Source organism: Thermomyces dupontii (assembly GCF_041956625.1).
Source record: "Thermomyces dupontii strain NRRL 2155 unplaced genomic scaffold VTN31scaffold_5, whole genome shotgun sequence".
Taxonomy (NCBI): Eukaryota; Fungi; Ascomycota; class Eurotiomycetes; order Eurotiales; family Trichocomaceae; genus Thermomyces; species Thermomyces dupontii.
Window position 1 is genome coordinate 202,416 of NW_027192311.1, and position 14,387 is coordinate 216,802.

Sequence of the window (14,387 nt, forward strand, 5' to 3'; positions counted from 1 at the left end):
GCAGCATGGGACGGCAGTCAGCTCCATCTTGTTTTGAATTGCAGACTGATGATCGTCACTGGAGTTCCGAATTCATCCGCAGCATTCCTCATCTCTTTTCCAATGGACGAGTGTCCCGTCCGGGAGACTGTACGCGGCATCGGCCTCGTAGATATGGAGCAGCCGGTTCGACAGAATGGCTGGATAGTTCACTTACACCGGCCAATACTAGCCCATCCCGATTCTGGGGAATGATTGCTCGGCGGGCCTTCATTGGCAAGGTCATGGAGAGCGGGATATGGCCGTTAAGAGTTCAGACGAGGAGGTCAATTGTCGGGTACCATGTCAAGATCACAGGTAGTGACTCGTCCCATACATGGGAATATGCCCAGAGAAGAGCCCCGGATCCTCGTTCAACGGCCACAGGTTGTCAAAATGAATCACCTCCTCGAGGATCGGACCGAGATCTGGCCCTAGCCCCTCCTCGCTCCCGGAAGGAATCAGCCCTTCGACACTCTCACCGAACCCATCTGCAAACAGATCCCCTGCTGGCATCGACGGCATAACGTCGGTCGATGTGACTTTAGAGGTCCAGCTCCATACGGGTGCTTGACTCTCGTAGCCGGGCACGCTGCTTTGGGCGGGGCCGCGTCCGACGTCGGCGGGGCTGTTGGGCTTTGTAGAAAGCAAACCCTCAATGGGATCATGTTTATATTCCCTATTCGGCATGCGAGCAGCTCTGCTGTCCGAAATAACTTTCAAGAAAGCGTTGAGGATTTGCACGTAGCGCGCCGCCAGGGGATCCGCGGCGGAGAGATGCTCATGCAGCTGAATCGCGATTTGCGCCATCGAATCATTCTCCGCATTGTCGTAGACATTGAAAAAGGAGTTCGTCAGGACAATGAGGGCGGCAAGGAAGATCCAGTTGCTGATGATGTCAGGAATGACGTTGGCAATGGAAAAAAGGTCGGAACTACTTACATGATGAACGGATTCTTCCGCGGAAGAAACCCCTTGACCTTGATGGTCTGCACCGCACGGATCAAATGCATCGCTGACCGCACACACGCGGCAGAGTACTTCTTGAGCTCCGGGTTGGCCGCCACCTTGCTCTCAGCCGGAGAACTGGCCACCGATTCCGCCCCGGACGGTTGCTTCGGCCCCTGCCACTCGGATATTGTCTTCTTCACGTGCAGAAGAAGGAAAGGGCGGGTAAGAAGGACGACCACGCCAAAGTACGACATCCACAGGTGCAGCTGCCCCATGGCCTTGCCAGGGTCATCATGCGGGATAGGCGCGGGGCGCCACTGGAGAATCTCCGGTAGGGACTGTGTCCACTCATGAAGTTGCACTGCGAAAGACCGTGCCGTCCGAAGAGACACTTTCCGAGCGCGGTAGATCTGCTGGAGTATCGTCCCCAAGATCCGTGCGGAGCGGACTGACGCGGAGAGGGCCTGGTATTCGAAGCTCTCGAGCGAACGCTGCGGCCCGGATCCACTTCCGCTGTCAGGGAAGATATCTTCGGAGATTTCTTCATCCTGGATGGACATGGGACGGCCCAGGCAGGCGGACAAGAATCGATCCATTACATAGAGGCTTCGCCATAACAGCACCCTTGCTGCACGTTCAGTGGGCTGCATTCCATTTCCGAGTCTGGAGTGACAAACCTCTGAATGGAGTAGGATAGTCGATCGGCTTCACTGTAAGCTCGCTGCGACTCTGCCCGATGTAGGCCGAGCGCGTAGGCGAGACGAACCGCCGATCCTGAGATTATATTAGCGAGGGGAAGAGGCACTACCAATATAAAGAAGCAATACCTATGTATGACCAGGCGGTGTGCCGCTTCCCAACCGAGAGCATGTACCACGTCATCAGCAAAAGAATCTGGATCGAAGTAAAATCCCCGTCTTCGACAGCGGACATGGACTCATTGAGGTGCCTTGCCCCAAGGAAGAACATTTGACTCCGGTCAACCTCGTCCGGCTGCAACCGTCGAAGGATGGCGGTCTCTCTTGGGGACGGATTGGCAAGATGGGTTCTCAACTGCAGGCCAATGGCAAAGACCAGATATAGGATGCACATCCACTGCTGTTCGGCAGCCAGAGGGTTTTGATAAGTGCGTTCCAGACGCTGCTTGAACCAGCCTTCGTCGAACAGGTACAGCATGCCCTTGGTCTTGTACAGGTTAGAGGTATATACACACACCTGTGCGACGTTTCTTCCTTGGGATCGCTCACGTTGACGAAGAATGAATCCACCAAGAAAAGAGCAGCCTCCTTGTCGGGCAGAGTATGTGTATACGGGTACACGGGTGGCGCCTGTACCGGCGCTTCGAGGATAGTGTTTCGCTGGGGATCATCTGTCAAAGCCGATTTTCCAACGACGCTGCCGACCAGCTGACGTATTGTCTGCAAATACGATAGCGGCGCGGCGTCGCCAACATATACTGCAAGCTGTAAAGTCAGCATCTCGCCGCAGCGGTTCAACCGCATAGCAGGACATACACATTCGTCCCCTGCCATCACTCAGCATTCGCGTCATTCCCTGGATTTCGGCCTCGTCCGTCTCGGACTCCACATTGTGAGCTGCCGCAGAATTTTCCGCCGTCCCTTCCATCGCGTGCAGAGATTCCCGGCTCGATGGATTCTGCAGCAACGGCAGCGCAGCCATACTCTGCTGTCGCGAGGACGTCGTGGCATCGAATGGCGTCGCTAGCGACTGCGTGCCGGCGGTTGATTCGCTGCGGTCATCCAGAAACGGTCGCGACGTGGCCGCGCTCTGGTCCTCCGGCTCCCGCGCGCGCTTCCTGTTCTTGCGTCGCTCCGGCGATCGTGTTCGCGTGATGGTGGCCTCCGTGGTCGGCGGAACGGGATGGAGAAAGTGGCATTCCACGCGGCGCTTGGTACAGTGACTACAAGGTACAGTTCCATTACACTTGAACGAGTACCCCTCCTCCATCAGCGACGGTCGCCCTTCTCCCCGGACATTGCTGCATATACGGGCACTAACCTTCTGCTTCCTCCGCTTGCAGTTCTCGCAGGCCTGGGCTGCCCGGATGCGGTTCTCCGGTGCAACTCGCTGACGCGCCATCGCGATCGGCCGCGCCCTGGTCGAAGTTGTCGGGCGATCGCGTCTTCCCCGCGTTGAATCAGGAGAATTCGAAAGCTGAAAGTGCAAATGATGCGCGCCGTTTCTCCACAAAAACGGGCGACGCTAGAGGATCCCTTCCGCACGACGATGATTGGCCCGGGAGTGATTAGTCAGCATTTGGCGCGGCGCGGTGGATTCCGCCGGGTGTGGGGATTGTTGCATCTGCCGACGTCAGGCCCTCGTCAACAATGACACCAACGGCTCTGACTGACAGACATGGCCTGGGCAACCAGTTGTCTAAATCCTAGTAACTATGAATCTGTCACTGGCAGTAGGAAAAAAAATACTCTCGTCCGGCTGTAGGACCCATCCAAGATGCCCTACGCCGTCGTTGACTCGAAAAGCCTGCACTATGCAGACTCGCATCCAAACGGGCCGCCCGACGGCGGCGTGACCTTGGTGATGATTCATGGGCTGGGATCGTCGCAGAATTACTACTTCCCAGTCCTTCCGCATCTCACGGCGCGTCACCGATGCGTGACGGTTGACACGTATGGCTCTGGGCGCTCGGAATTCACCGGTCTGGACCAGAGCATCTCCAGCATCGCCGCCGATGTCCTGGGCGTGATGAACTCGCTCAAGATATCCAAAGCGATTGTGGTCGGGCATTCCATGGGCGGCACCGTTGCCGTGCATTTCGCGGAGCGTTATCCGGACCGCGTTATCGGGGTGGTTGCTATTGGGCCAGTTCATCCGACCCCAAGCACGGGGCAAATTTTCGAGAAGCGCATCCAGGTCGTCTCGGAGGGTGAGGTGCCTCTTAAAATCGATTATATCAAGGCAGGAGAATTTGGCTGACAGGACCATCGTATCGCGCAGACGGCATGGAACCCATGGCCAACACCATCCCCAACGCGGCGACCGGCTCCCGAAGCACTCCTCTGCAGAAGGCCTTCATCCGGGAACTGCTCCTGGGCCAAAATCCATTGGGGTACATCTCTCTCTGCCGCGTGGTCTCCTCCGCTACAGCGCCAGATTACGCCGCCGTTAAGGCACCGCTGCTCATCATTGCCGGCGAGGAAGACAAGTCCGCGCCGTTGGATGGATGCAAGCATATCCTTGGCAGCGTGTCTAGCAGTACCAAGAAGCTGGAAATCCTGCCCAAGGTTGGGCACTGGCACTGTATCGAGGCGAGCGATGAGGTCGGAAAGCTCATTGCCGATTTTGCGCAACAAGTGCAATGATTGCGATGATGATGATGATTGGTAGAATTGTTACGATTGAAGGCATTGATCTGTTAAAATACACATGCGTAATAGATGTCAGTTTCCAACCAGCATCAACTGAGAAGGGAAGAATTATTCCGAAATCGCACTAGAGTCCGACTAGGTCGACATCAGCTCCAAGGATGATGGGAAGTTGTCCTCCTCCGCGTGGTTCACGGCCCGAAGAAGGACGATGGGCAGACGGAGAAGTTAGGGCTAGGCCCTTGCATGGATGATCCATCATCCGAACCATGACCGATGGACACAGGAACTAGTCTTGTATCTTGAAAAGATCACTTGGCAGTCTTTTAAAATCAATGTATATTGCCAGACTACGATAGGCATAGGAACGTCATGTTCGACAGATCACAACCGTCGGGTTCTACAGTTACGTCAACAAAACAACTCTAGTAGCAAGTACAGTACATAGTATCTTTGTTGTCGAACTTGTCCCGAAGAATTCATAATCGAAAAATGCCACCTCACTCCACAGCGAACCTCCACATCATCATCCCGCATGATGAACGACAGTTCTTATTCAAGGGACGCCATAGGCCCATCCACTACCCCCGTTCGCCATCACCAACGGATATTTCCCCGCATTTGATCCATGGAGAATATCGAGTCAATACGCGCACTGCGCACTGACTCGGATTCAAAGTACGCAGGTACATATTCCGTACATACGGGATGGATGGCCTACCGGAATTCCCCCTTCCCACCCACTTCATAGTAGAGATTTCCGGGGCAGAAAAGATTATGATACTGTAATGAATGTACAGTATACAAGTAACTCCGCAGATAATCAAGTTAGATTCTTAGAAGTGTACAGACACCCAAGATTGTACAGTGTTTCCTCTCTCTCTCTTTCACCGTGGTAAACTAGTTGAGCGGCGTCATGGCAAACTCCCCGTCGGAATCGCACGTGGATGTGCTGATCATCGGCGCCGGTCCGGCCGGGCTGATGGCCGCCACGTGGATGAGTCGGTGCGGCATCAAGACGCGTATCGTGGACAAGAGAAGCACCAAAATCTTCAACGGGTGTGTCGACCTTCACTTCTCAATCCTTCTCATCAAAGGCACTGACGATCAGGGTTGATTGCCACTAGACAAGCTGACGGCTTACAATGTCGGACGCACGAGGTAGGTTAGGCCGATCGATTGAATTCCAGCTTGCTCGACGGCTGATTCGGGAGTATGTAGATATTACACTCCTTTGGCTTTGGCCACCGAGTGTATGCGGAAACAAACCACATGCTTGAGATGTGTTTATGGGTTAGTAGTAGTGTCACGACCAAACACTCGTTCAAAGCTTGCGGACTTAATTTCGATGGTTAGAACCCAGATGAAAATGGCGTCCTCAGACGATCAGATCGCATACCCGACACGCCTCCGGGCCTCAGCCGCTTTGTCGAGTCGGTTCTGCACCAAGGTGCGTCCATTTCCGGGTCAAGTTCTTCCGGAACGCCTCGCTGAGTGCACAGGCCGGATTGAACGATACTTCATCGACAGCCTCAAAGAGCATGACATTACAGTCGAGCGCGGCGTAATGCCCGAGGCCATACACCTCGATGAGTCGGTCGACCCAGCCGACCGCACCGCGTACCCCGTCACGGTGACCCTGCGGCATTTGACCGAGGACCAGGCGATGCCTGCAGAGTGCCGGACCCATGGTTCAGGGGTGCAGAGCGGGCTGTTTCGGAGTAATCTTGCCAAGGACGATACGGACGACATACTCAATGCTGCCAAAGCGAATCCCAGGGCGGGTTCGACCGAGGTCGTTCACGCAAAGTACTTGATTGGCTGCGACGGAGCGCATTCATGGGTGCGTCGGCAGCTGGGTTTCGCGATGGAGGGAGAGCAGACGGATTATATCTGGTGAGATTCGAAGTGATGGCTGAGATAGTAACCAGAGTTAATGGCTTGTTGATAGGGGTGTTTTGGATATCATTCCCATCACGGACTTTCGTGAGTGAAGCCGGTTCGATGGCTGGGTCATGGCTAACGCCCGTTGCAGCTGACATCCGCATGCGTTGTGCTATCCACTCAGTCTCATCCGGTAGCGTCATGGTGATCCCGCGTGAGAACAGGCTCGTTCGACTCTACATCCAGCTCACAACGACTGAGAAGGGCGGTGGAGATGTAAGCGAGCCCCGGAATATCAGCGGCGGATAGGCATTGACTGACAACAACAGTATGACCGCTCCAAGATCACGCCAGAGACGATCCTGAAGGCGGCACAGAAGATCATGGCGCCGTACAAGATTGATTATGAGTACTGCGACTGGTGGACTGCGTATCAGATCGGGCAGCGTGTTGGGTCGCAGTTCTCCAAGAACGAGCGAATCTTCCTTGCAGGAGACGCCGTACATGTACGAAAATCATGAACCTCAAGGTACGGAGACAAACTGACAGCCACAGACGCATTCACCCAAGGCCGGCCAGGGGATGAACGTCAGCATGCAGGATAGTAAGGATTGCCTGACTCTTTGGAATACCTAGATTCTTGCTAATCGAAACAGCATACAACCTTGGCTGGAAAATCGCCTTGGTCGCCAAAGGCATCTGCAAGCCGGAAATCCTCAAGACCTACCAGTCAGAACGACGGCGGGTCGCGCAGGATCTGATCGAGTTTGATCACCGATTCTCGAGGCTGTTCTCCGGTCGTCCCGCCAAGGATCTCATGGATGAGGAAGGCATCAGCATCGAAGACTTTAAAGCGGCCATTCAGAAAGGGCATCTGTTCACGACAGGGATTGGTGTCGACTACGGCGCGAGCATGATCGTGGCCAAGAGCGGCGACACCGCGGCGCAGGGGGACGGCACGGACGTCAGCGCTCGTGGGAAGACGACCCGCGAAATCGTCGGCAAGCAGCATCTCTCGTCGGTGATCAAACTCGGGATGCGCTTCCCGAGTTTCCCCGTGCTCAACCAGGCGGACGCGCGCCAGTGGCATTTCCAGGAGCGTCTACCTAGCGACGGCCGCTGGCGCATCATTGTGTTTGCCGGCGACGTCAAGCAACCCGAGCAGGCCGCACGGATGCAGGAACTGGGCAAAGCGCTGGCGCGGCCAGACTCGTTCCTGCGGCGCTATACGCCGGAGGATGCGCCGATCGACTCCGTCATCGAGGTGCTGACGATCCACTCATCGCCCCGGCGCAGCGTCGAATTGACTGATTTCCATGAGATCTTCCGCCCGTTCCGCAAGGGCCTTGGCTGGGACTACTGGAAGATCTACGTCGATGATGAACCGTACCACCAGGAGCATGGACAGGCGTATCGTCGTTACGACGTGGATGCGAAGAGGGGATGCTTAGTTCTCTTGCGGCCGGACATGCATGTTTCGTGGATGGGCGAGCTGGAGGATGTCGAAGAGCTGGAGGAATTTCTCGATCGATTCATGCTGAATGCGTAACAATAGAGATATTTAAACCTGAGTCATAAATGAGACCGATTTCACGTTCCTGCATGTTTCCCTTTCCCTTTCCTTTTCCGTCCATGATGTGCCTTTGGACTCTTTTTCGAAGCAAGATGAGGCGGCAACTCGCGTACGACCCGACCGTTCTCCCATAGCACGCCTAGGCCGGCCTTTCTCTCTACCACGACGTCAAAGAACTCTAGCGGAACCACCTTGGATTCCTCATCGTTACCATCCTTTCCAGGTGGCACAAACCCTTCGGAGAGGATGACGCCGTTCTCGCTGCGGTAAAACGGACACCCGGCACGGAGGGCTTTTCGAAGGTCAATATAGATGAGGATCTCGGCGTCGGACCGCATGCCAGAGATCACGGGTGGATTGTTCGGCACGGGAGCCGGCGCTTCGCCCCGGCCGCGCGGCATGACCTCCTCCAACGGCGGGCCCGTGGCGAAATGAACATGCGTGCGGCTCATCGGGCGGAGACCGCCATACGCGAGGATCAACGGCCAAGCGCCATGGTAGGTCCCATGCACTACGGTACCGGGCAGACCCGTCCCGCCTGTCGACTCGGGTTTGGCCGCAGCGGGGTCGGTCGAGATGCCGTCGTGCAAGGTGAGTCGCTCGAGAAATAAGGTGGTGTCGATGCTCTTGATACTATGGCCCTGTGTTGCGCGGATCAGGAAATGCGCTGGATTGTCGTCTCGAACAGAAAGGGCGTGCGCCGTGGCCGATCTCTGTCTCTCCGCAGAAGCGGCCGTTTGGGCAGCGAGTGATCCATTTCCCGGCGGCTCGAGTGGTTTTGTCGAAGTTGTTCCTTGATCCGACGGAGGTGCGTAGAGGAGCGAGTAACGCTGTTTATCCGAGTTGGCAACGATATCGAGCAGTTCTTTAAGCGAGACTTTCAGACCACGAAGCCTCCGCCAGGCAAGCTAGAATTAGGACCATTCAAGGCTGAGCGTGATGATCGCAGTCCTGTTCGATGTAGAGCGACCTACCACATCTGCAACATTAACGTAGCCTTCCTTGCTGATTTTGATGTTCTCTTTCTCCGCAGAGTGGCGGAGAAGAGTCGATAGGGCTTTGGAAATAGTGACTTCTCGTGAGTTTGACTTTCCTGGCATTGCTGAAGATGATGTGCGGCGTTGTTGACACGCGGTCACGATGAAGTTGATGTCACCAGAAAGAACAAGGTCTCGTTTTCAAGTCTCCATTTGCAATGGTCTGATTGGATACTGTTGGTTCAAATCGGGTATTACCCGCTCAAACGACTCGTAATTTCAAACAATGAAAAATTGAGACTGTGAGAGTGCCAACTTCTGAGGACCCCTTGAATGGTACATCGTTCTCTCACGTCTCCCCCTCTCTGCACAAGTCGTGTGTGGTGGTTGAGGTAGCATGGGGAAATATCAGAAATCCTGCCTGATGCTGTGTGTTAGTTTGAAAGTCGAGGAAAATGGCAGAGGCACATTCATACTCCGCCGAAGTTACCAACGAGGCCATGAATAATACATCTACGACAGAGGCCCCATCGATATCGTGCTCTCAACCAGCTAATTATGCGCTACCTCCGTCGCAGTCCGTGTCAGACTTACCAAAACTCGACGCTCAGACAAATCAATCTGCCTCCCCTGCCCTTAATGCAAGGAGTTCATCCGGCAAACCAGAGTCCACTTCCAAGGTTGTTCCCCGACGAGTAGGCAACGCCAATGCTGCGGGCATTCGACCGGGCCGTATGGACGAGATTTTACTTTTCAGAATCTGCTACAACAAACGGGGGCTGTACGGCAATGTGGGCATAGTTGCCTTTTGGCAGGAGGTTGCCGCAGCGTTCCAGGCACATATCAACCGGCCCTACTCTCATACCTCTGCTCGCCGCCGGGTCGAAAAGGCCATGGAGCAACGTAAACGGGAGCTTACCGGAGAAGAGAGAGGCAGATACAGCGAAGACCCAGAGTATCGGCAGGCTCTGGACGCCTGGGTCGGAGTAGTGGAAGCGGAAGGGGCAAAGAAGGCGGCTGAGGCCCTGAAACGGCAGTATAATCGTGTACATCGGCTTTCGCAGCTCGACCAGGACCAGGGAAATAAACGCTGTCAAGCGGGTGCAAAGCGAAAATCGTCAAACGGTGCCCGAGAATCGACGGATGCTGACGAGAATCCTTCTTCAACTTCGCGGCCTCAAAAACGGGGACGCTTCTCTCCTGCTGATGAGCTTTCGTTGCCTAATATGCTTGAGGATTTTGCAGAAGTTCTCTCCGCGAGCCTTAAACACGAGCGCCATTTGGAGGAGCTCTGGGAGTCGCGGCTCCGCCAGGTGCGGCAAACTATTGAACAGGCCATCGAAACCAAGTTTCAGCAGATTCTTGATCGACTGGATAAGAAGTCATGATCCAGACTATGATTTCGAGCAGTCATTGCATTCTGGCTTGTATTAAAACTCAGTTGAACATCAATCCCACCGGGAGAGGAGACCTTGATCGTTTCCATTTACCTTCAGCATAAACTTCGGTAGTGTCTTCATCGGCAGCCTCTCGCGATCTGATCCGTCTTTTGAACAAAAGAACACGTAAATCGTTAGAGCGAAGGATTCTTTCCGAGAAAGATGCTTACAGATTTGAACAGAGGCACGTGCTACGAACTGAGTTCGCTTGCAAAGTCCCTTTCAATTCTCGTTTGTTTTTGGTAGCTTGGTGCCGAGTTGTTCATGGACTTCTTGTCCAAGCCCAGGAACGCAAGCGTTTTGCGCAAGAAGGCATGACGATTGTATCCCACGAGGAAATCACGTGCTGTCGTTTCGAAACCTGAGCACTGTCACAATAGAGCCCCAAACTTTCGGATATCGGATTGAGCGAAACGTACTCTTCGGCTCCGGATGATGTCTTTTTTGACCCACAGACACTCCAGATATAGGCCAGGAGATGTTCTGGAATCGAACCCGAGATGCTGCTTACGAGGGATACATGTGTCATTGGTGTTTACTGGTTGTCCTGGAGGAGAACTCCAGAACCCATGTAGCGTCTTCGGTGGCCCGCCGGAGAGTACGACTTTGGGGAAATCAGGCCATGTAATCCGCCTAACATCGATCAAAACTCGCAGTCCTGATCCCGTCACATCCGAATGACAATAAAAACTTCTCCTACCCATCCCTCACGACAATCTTGGGATTCCATACGGAGTACTATGCGCTAGAATTCATGCGTTGAGAACTTTTCATGTTGAAGTTGGGGAATGGTCAGACCTTGCAGTCTTCTGGTGTTTCCCAGGGTTAAGGTTACATAGACAGAACTCGACAGTCCAACCATTTGAACTTTTGAAGTGCCTCGAGAAAGAAAATAACCAGTTACTTGCATTCTTAACTCTTTGCCCGAAGCAGGTACGGGTTGAAAGCTGGACAGACCAGATGTGCCATTCGAAGCGTCGTCGAGCCATCGAGCCAGCTGCTCTGGGAAAGTGATGATTTTGGTTCTCCACAGTCTGTTCCTTTGGCATCTCCTAGGTGACATGATGAGACCGTTGGCAGTGATCTAAGTGCGAAATCATCGAAACAGGGTTCCCAGTACGACGCCCCCATCACAGAAGGATGCCAATCGGCAGATCGCGGAGAGGAAAGAGAATGAACGGCAACTGGTAGACTGATTCCTTGTTCCCAAGAGCAAAGTCACCTGTTTCCTATCACAGCATGCTTTCCATCCGGGATGCGGTCGGGGGCGAATTTCGGATTAAAGAACCAGAGCTGAATGCCGGTATCATTGCCCAAGCCCAAGACCTCACGGTCGCCGAAGTCATATATATTTGGCCTGAAAGAGAGATTCGATCGTCGCGATTTCGGGACTATCGGATCGGACGAGCTCTCCGGCCCCTCGATTGGATGCAGGGTTACCGTGCCAGTCACAGCATTGTAAACGGCAACCTGACCGGCATCCCATGCCCAGCGGTAGATCAAATGAGGGGTCAGATAAATGGGGGCACCTATGAATGTGTCTTTTTCGAATAAATCGGCAGAGCAGATCGATCGAACGCTGAGCCGATCGGTACTGTAGTCGTACTCGAGATGTATCCTTGTGTAGTACTTCTCGATGAAGTAGACTTCGAGCATAGTCTTATGGCCGTAGGTGCTGCAGGGAAGGAGGCTGTCCGCCCAATTTACGGGACAATCGGCTGGCAACGGCAGGCGAAAGGTTCTCTCCTCGAGCAGCCGCCCCCCCGTCGTCGTCCACTTGGTCTGACGTACCTCTGGGGGCTGTTTCCTCAAGTTGAACTCGAATGCCACCAGCACGTTCTCAGCCGCATCAACGTGGTACAGTCTCAGATTGAAGAAGCTGCCAATCGCTCGAATGTAATTCGATCTCAGATCCCAAATGCAGACGGGGCAACGAGGCTGTAGGGTGTCGGGGGCGATTACCAGCTTGTCCCCGACGATGGAATACCGGTTTCCAAGAGCAGGAAGCCGTATGGCGACTTTCCGTTTTTCGTGCAAATCCCATGCCGTCAAATCAACGCTTTGGCTATATTCATCAAAACAAACCGTCAGACGGCAGCCAGCAAGGCACGAAAATAAGGTTGTTCCTGCTTACATTTCGCTATTGCGCATGACAAGGTATCGATCAGAAAACGTCAAGCGATCGACTATGAGTGCCCCTCTTCCACTGCCTATCCAAGTCGATTTCTCTCCAGTCTCAAGATTCACCGTCTCTACTTCGAAGCGGGCCGGATTGGTCTGGGTGCACAGCCGCCTCGAACGGAAATCGTACAGATGAGGCATGCTGGGCTTGCGTGTTGGCCAGGGAAGGAAGATCTTCTTGACGGGCCGGGCATGCTCCAAGCCATGTCGCCATCGGAAGTAGTTCATTGCGTCGGCCATCGCTACATTTGTGTTGATGCCTTCCGAGTCCAAGCCCAGGAACGTGAGCGTTTCGCGTAAAACAGGTGGAATGATTGTCTCGCATGAGAAAATCGTGCGTCATCGCTTGGAGACCTAGGCCCTGTCAGTATAGAGTACCAATTTCCGAGTCTTAACTTGAGCGATACTCGCCCTCTGGCTCCGGACGATGTCTTCGACCCCTAGATACTCCACGACATGGACCAGGAGCTCCAGGGGCAGAGAACCAACAATGTCATGCATGTTCTCGAGTCGAACCCAGGATGCGCTTTGGATGGACCTATCAATGGTATTGAGACGCAACTCAACCCTCAGCCTCTTCAGCCAGCAAACCTGACCTGGCTTGAGAGTACGACTTGGGGTGGAATCGATTGAGTCTAGCAAAGTCAACCCTGCAGTGCTGATTCCATCGCATCTGAACGAGAACGACGAAATTCAGTATTCATCTCCCTGCCTATTCCTCACGTCATTGTTGGGAGAATTCCATGTTAGCGCGAGACATTGACGTTCAGATCTTGAAGTAGTGAAGGCATGAATGAGTAGTTGACGTAATAATGGACAGAATCGTACAGTACTCACAGTTCAGACTCTAAGGCGACACGGTACGATACCGTATCGATACATCGACTGACTTTTACGCCCTTGCAGCATTTGTTCTTGGCATTAATGACACTCGTAGTATAGTTACTAGGGCCTACGGAGTATCTAACCTACTATGTAGTATGTAGGTACCTGTGTAATTCCTAACTCCCTCCTTACAACTGGAGCAGGTTGAAAGCTATAGGTACAAACCGGATAGAGAAGAGTATCTTGAAAATGTTGAGCCAGCTACCCGTGACGGCGGGGTCAGAGTCCACATCGGTTTGTTCCGCACCTCCACAGAGTGACCACCAGACAGTCCGCTACGAGATGCTCCCTACTACGACACCTTCTTCAACTGACAATGGCGAAACTGCGAAGGGGGTAGAGGATGAGCATGATTGATAACTCGATTTCTTGTGCCTAAGAACAAGCTCAACAACTAGTACTGCCCTCCGTCGTAGAATGCTCGTCTCCAGCCGGGATGAAATCAGAGCAAACTTCGGATTGAAGAACCAGAGCACAACACCAATATGACTGGCTAAGCCTAAGATTTCACGATTGAAAGACACGTACTAACTCTTCCGCTTCCCGAGATCTTGGGGGTATGGGGTTCAATGAGCTGTCCAGGAACTGGATTGGATGCAGGGTCACCTTGCAAGTACTGGCGTTATACGGCAACCAATTGGTGGACTCCAGTTCAGTCACAGTTCTGTGGCCGTAGGTGCGGCAGTTATTGACGCACATGAAGTTTATGAGATCAGGCCGCATCAGCAAGAGAAAGATTCTCCTCTCGATCAGCTGCCCCGTTGTAGTGTTCCACTCAGTCCGATGCACCCTCGTGCACAGTGGTTTTCAGTCTCGATATCGAATACCACCAGTACGTTCTCAGTCGCATCCATGGGACAGAATCCGAGATAGGAGAAAGTACCAATCTCTTGGATATTAATCGTATCGCTCGAGACAACCACGTGCCATCGTTTCGAAACCTCAGCTTTGTCAGGGTAGAGTACGAACTCTTGACCATCATGATACTCACCATCTGGCTCCGGACAAAGTCCTCTAGATCTAGATATCTCACGACCTGAACCACGACGCATCGGTGCGGCTGGAGCAGGTTCAAAGCTGCCCACACCGATGTGTCGTGGAAATGCCTCCAGCCACTCATGAAGGCTGAACT

General features: G+C 53.6%; 7 protein-coding genes across 7 annotated transcripts; 3 read left to right on the top strand and 4 right to left on the bottom strand.

The window, feature by feature from the left end:
- Positions 1-330: 330 nt before the first annotated feature.
- VTN31DRAFT_5329 (uncharacterized protein) lies at positions 331-3,069 on the bottom strand (the record flags this gene model as incomplete). Its single annotated transcript, XM_069405816.1, has 7 exons — positions 331-907; positions 961-1,593; positions 1,647-1,743; positions 1,797-2,154; positions 2,217-2,425; positions 2,484-2,913; positions 2,989-3,069. The coding sequence occupies 7 exons, from the start codon at positions 3,067-3,069 to the stop codon at positions 331-333; spliced, it is 2,385 nt and encodes a 794-aa protein (XP_069259486.1).
- Positions 3,070-3,444: 375 nt separating this feature from the next.
- On the top strand, positions 3,445-4,313 carry VTN31DRAFT_5330 (uncharacterized protein; the record flags this gene model as incomplete). Its single annotated transcript, XM_069405818.1, has 2 exons — positions 3,445-3,877; positions 3,949-4,313. 2 exons carry the CDS (start codon positions 3,445-3,447, stop codon positions 4,311-4,313), a joined length of 798 nt encoding a protein of 265 aa, XP_069259487.1.
- Positions 4,314-5,232: 919 nt separating this feature from the next.
- On the top strand, positions 5,233-7,749 carry VTN31DRAFT_5331 (uncharacterized protein; the record flags this gene model as incomplete). Its single annotated transcript, XM_069405819.1, has 10 exons — positions 5,233-5,375; positions 5,444-5,477; positions 5,538-5,609; positions 5,673-5,766; positions 5,819-6,212; positions 6,268-6,302; positions 6,352-6,476; positions 6,530-6,706; positions 6,756-6,804; positions 6,857-7,749. 10 exons carry the CDS (start codon positions 5,233-5,235, stop codon positions 7,747-7,749), a joined length of 2,016 nt encoding a protein of 671 aa, XP_069259488.1.
- A 41-nt stretch (positions 7,750-7,790) lies between these two features.
- On the bottom strand, positions 7,791-8,873 carry VTN31DRAFT_5332 (uncharacterized protein; the record flags this gene model as incomplete). Its single annotated transcript, XM_069405820.1, has 2 exons — positions 7,791-8,681; positions 8,748-8,873. 2 exons carry the CDS (start codon positions 8,871-8,873, stop codon positions 7,791-7,793), a joined length of 1,017 nt encoding a protein of 338 aa, XP_069259489.1.
- A 332-nt stretch (positions 8,874-9,205) lies between these two features.
- Positions 9,206-10,138, top strand: VTN31DRAFT_5333 (uncharacterized protein; the record flags this gene model as incomplete). Its single annotated transcript, XM_069405821.1, has 1 exon — positions 9,206-10,138. One exon carries the CDS (start codon positions 9,206-9,208, stop codon positions 10,136-10,138), a length of 933 nt encoding a protein of 310 aa, XP_069259490.1.
- Positions 10,139-11,407: 1,269 nt separating this feature from the next.
- On the bottom strand, positions 11,408-12,610 carry VTN31DRAFT_5334 (uncharacterized protein; the record flags this gene model as incomplete). The annotated part of the gene is made up of 2 exons (XM_069405822.1): positions 11,408-12,254; positions 12,324-12,610. The coding sequence occupies 2 exons, from the start codon at positions 12,608-12,610 to the stop codon at positions 11,408-11,410; spliced, it is 1,134 nt and encodes a 377-aa protein (XP_069259491.1).
- A 1,394-nt stretch (positions 12,611-14,004) lies between these two features.
- Positions 14,005-14,375, bottom strand: VTN31DRAFT_5335 (uncharacterized protein; the record flags this gene model as incomplete). The annotated part of the gene is made up of 2 exons (XM_069405823.1): positions 14,005-14,196; positions 14,247-14,375. 2 exons carry the CDS (start codon positions 14,373-14,375, stop codon positions 14,005-14,007), a joined length of 321 nt encoding a protein of 106 aa, XP_069259492.1.
- Between the last annotated feature and the right edge of the window lie 12 nt (positions 14,376-14,387).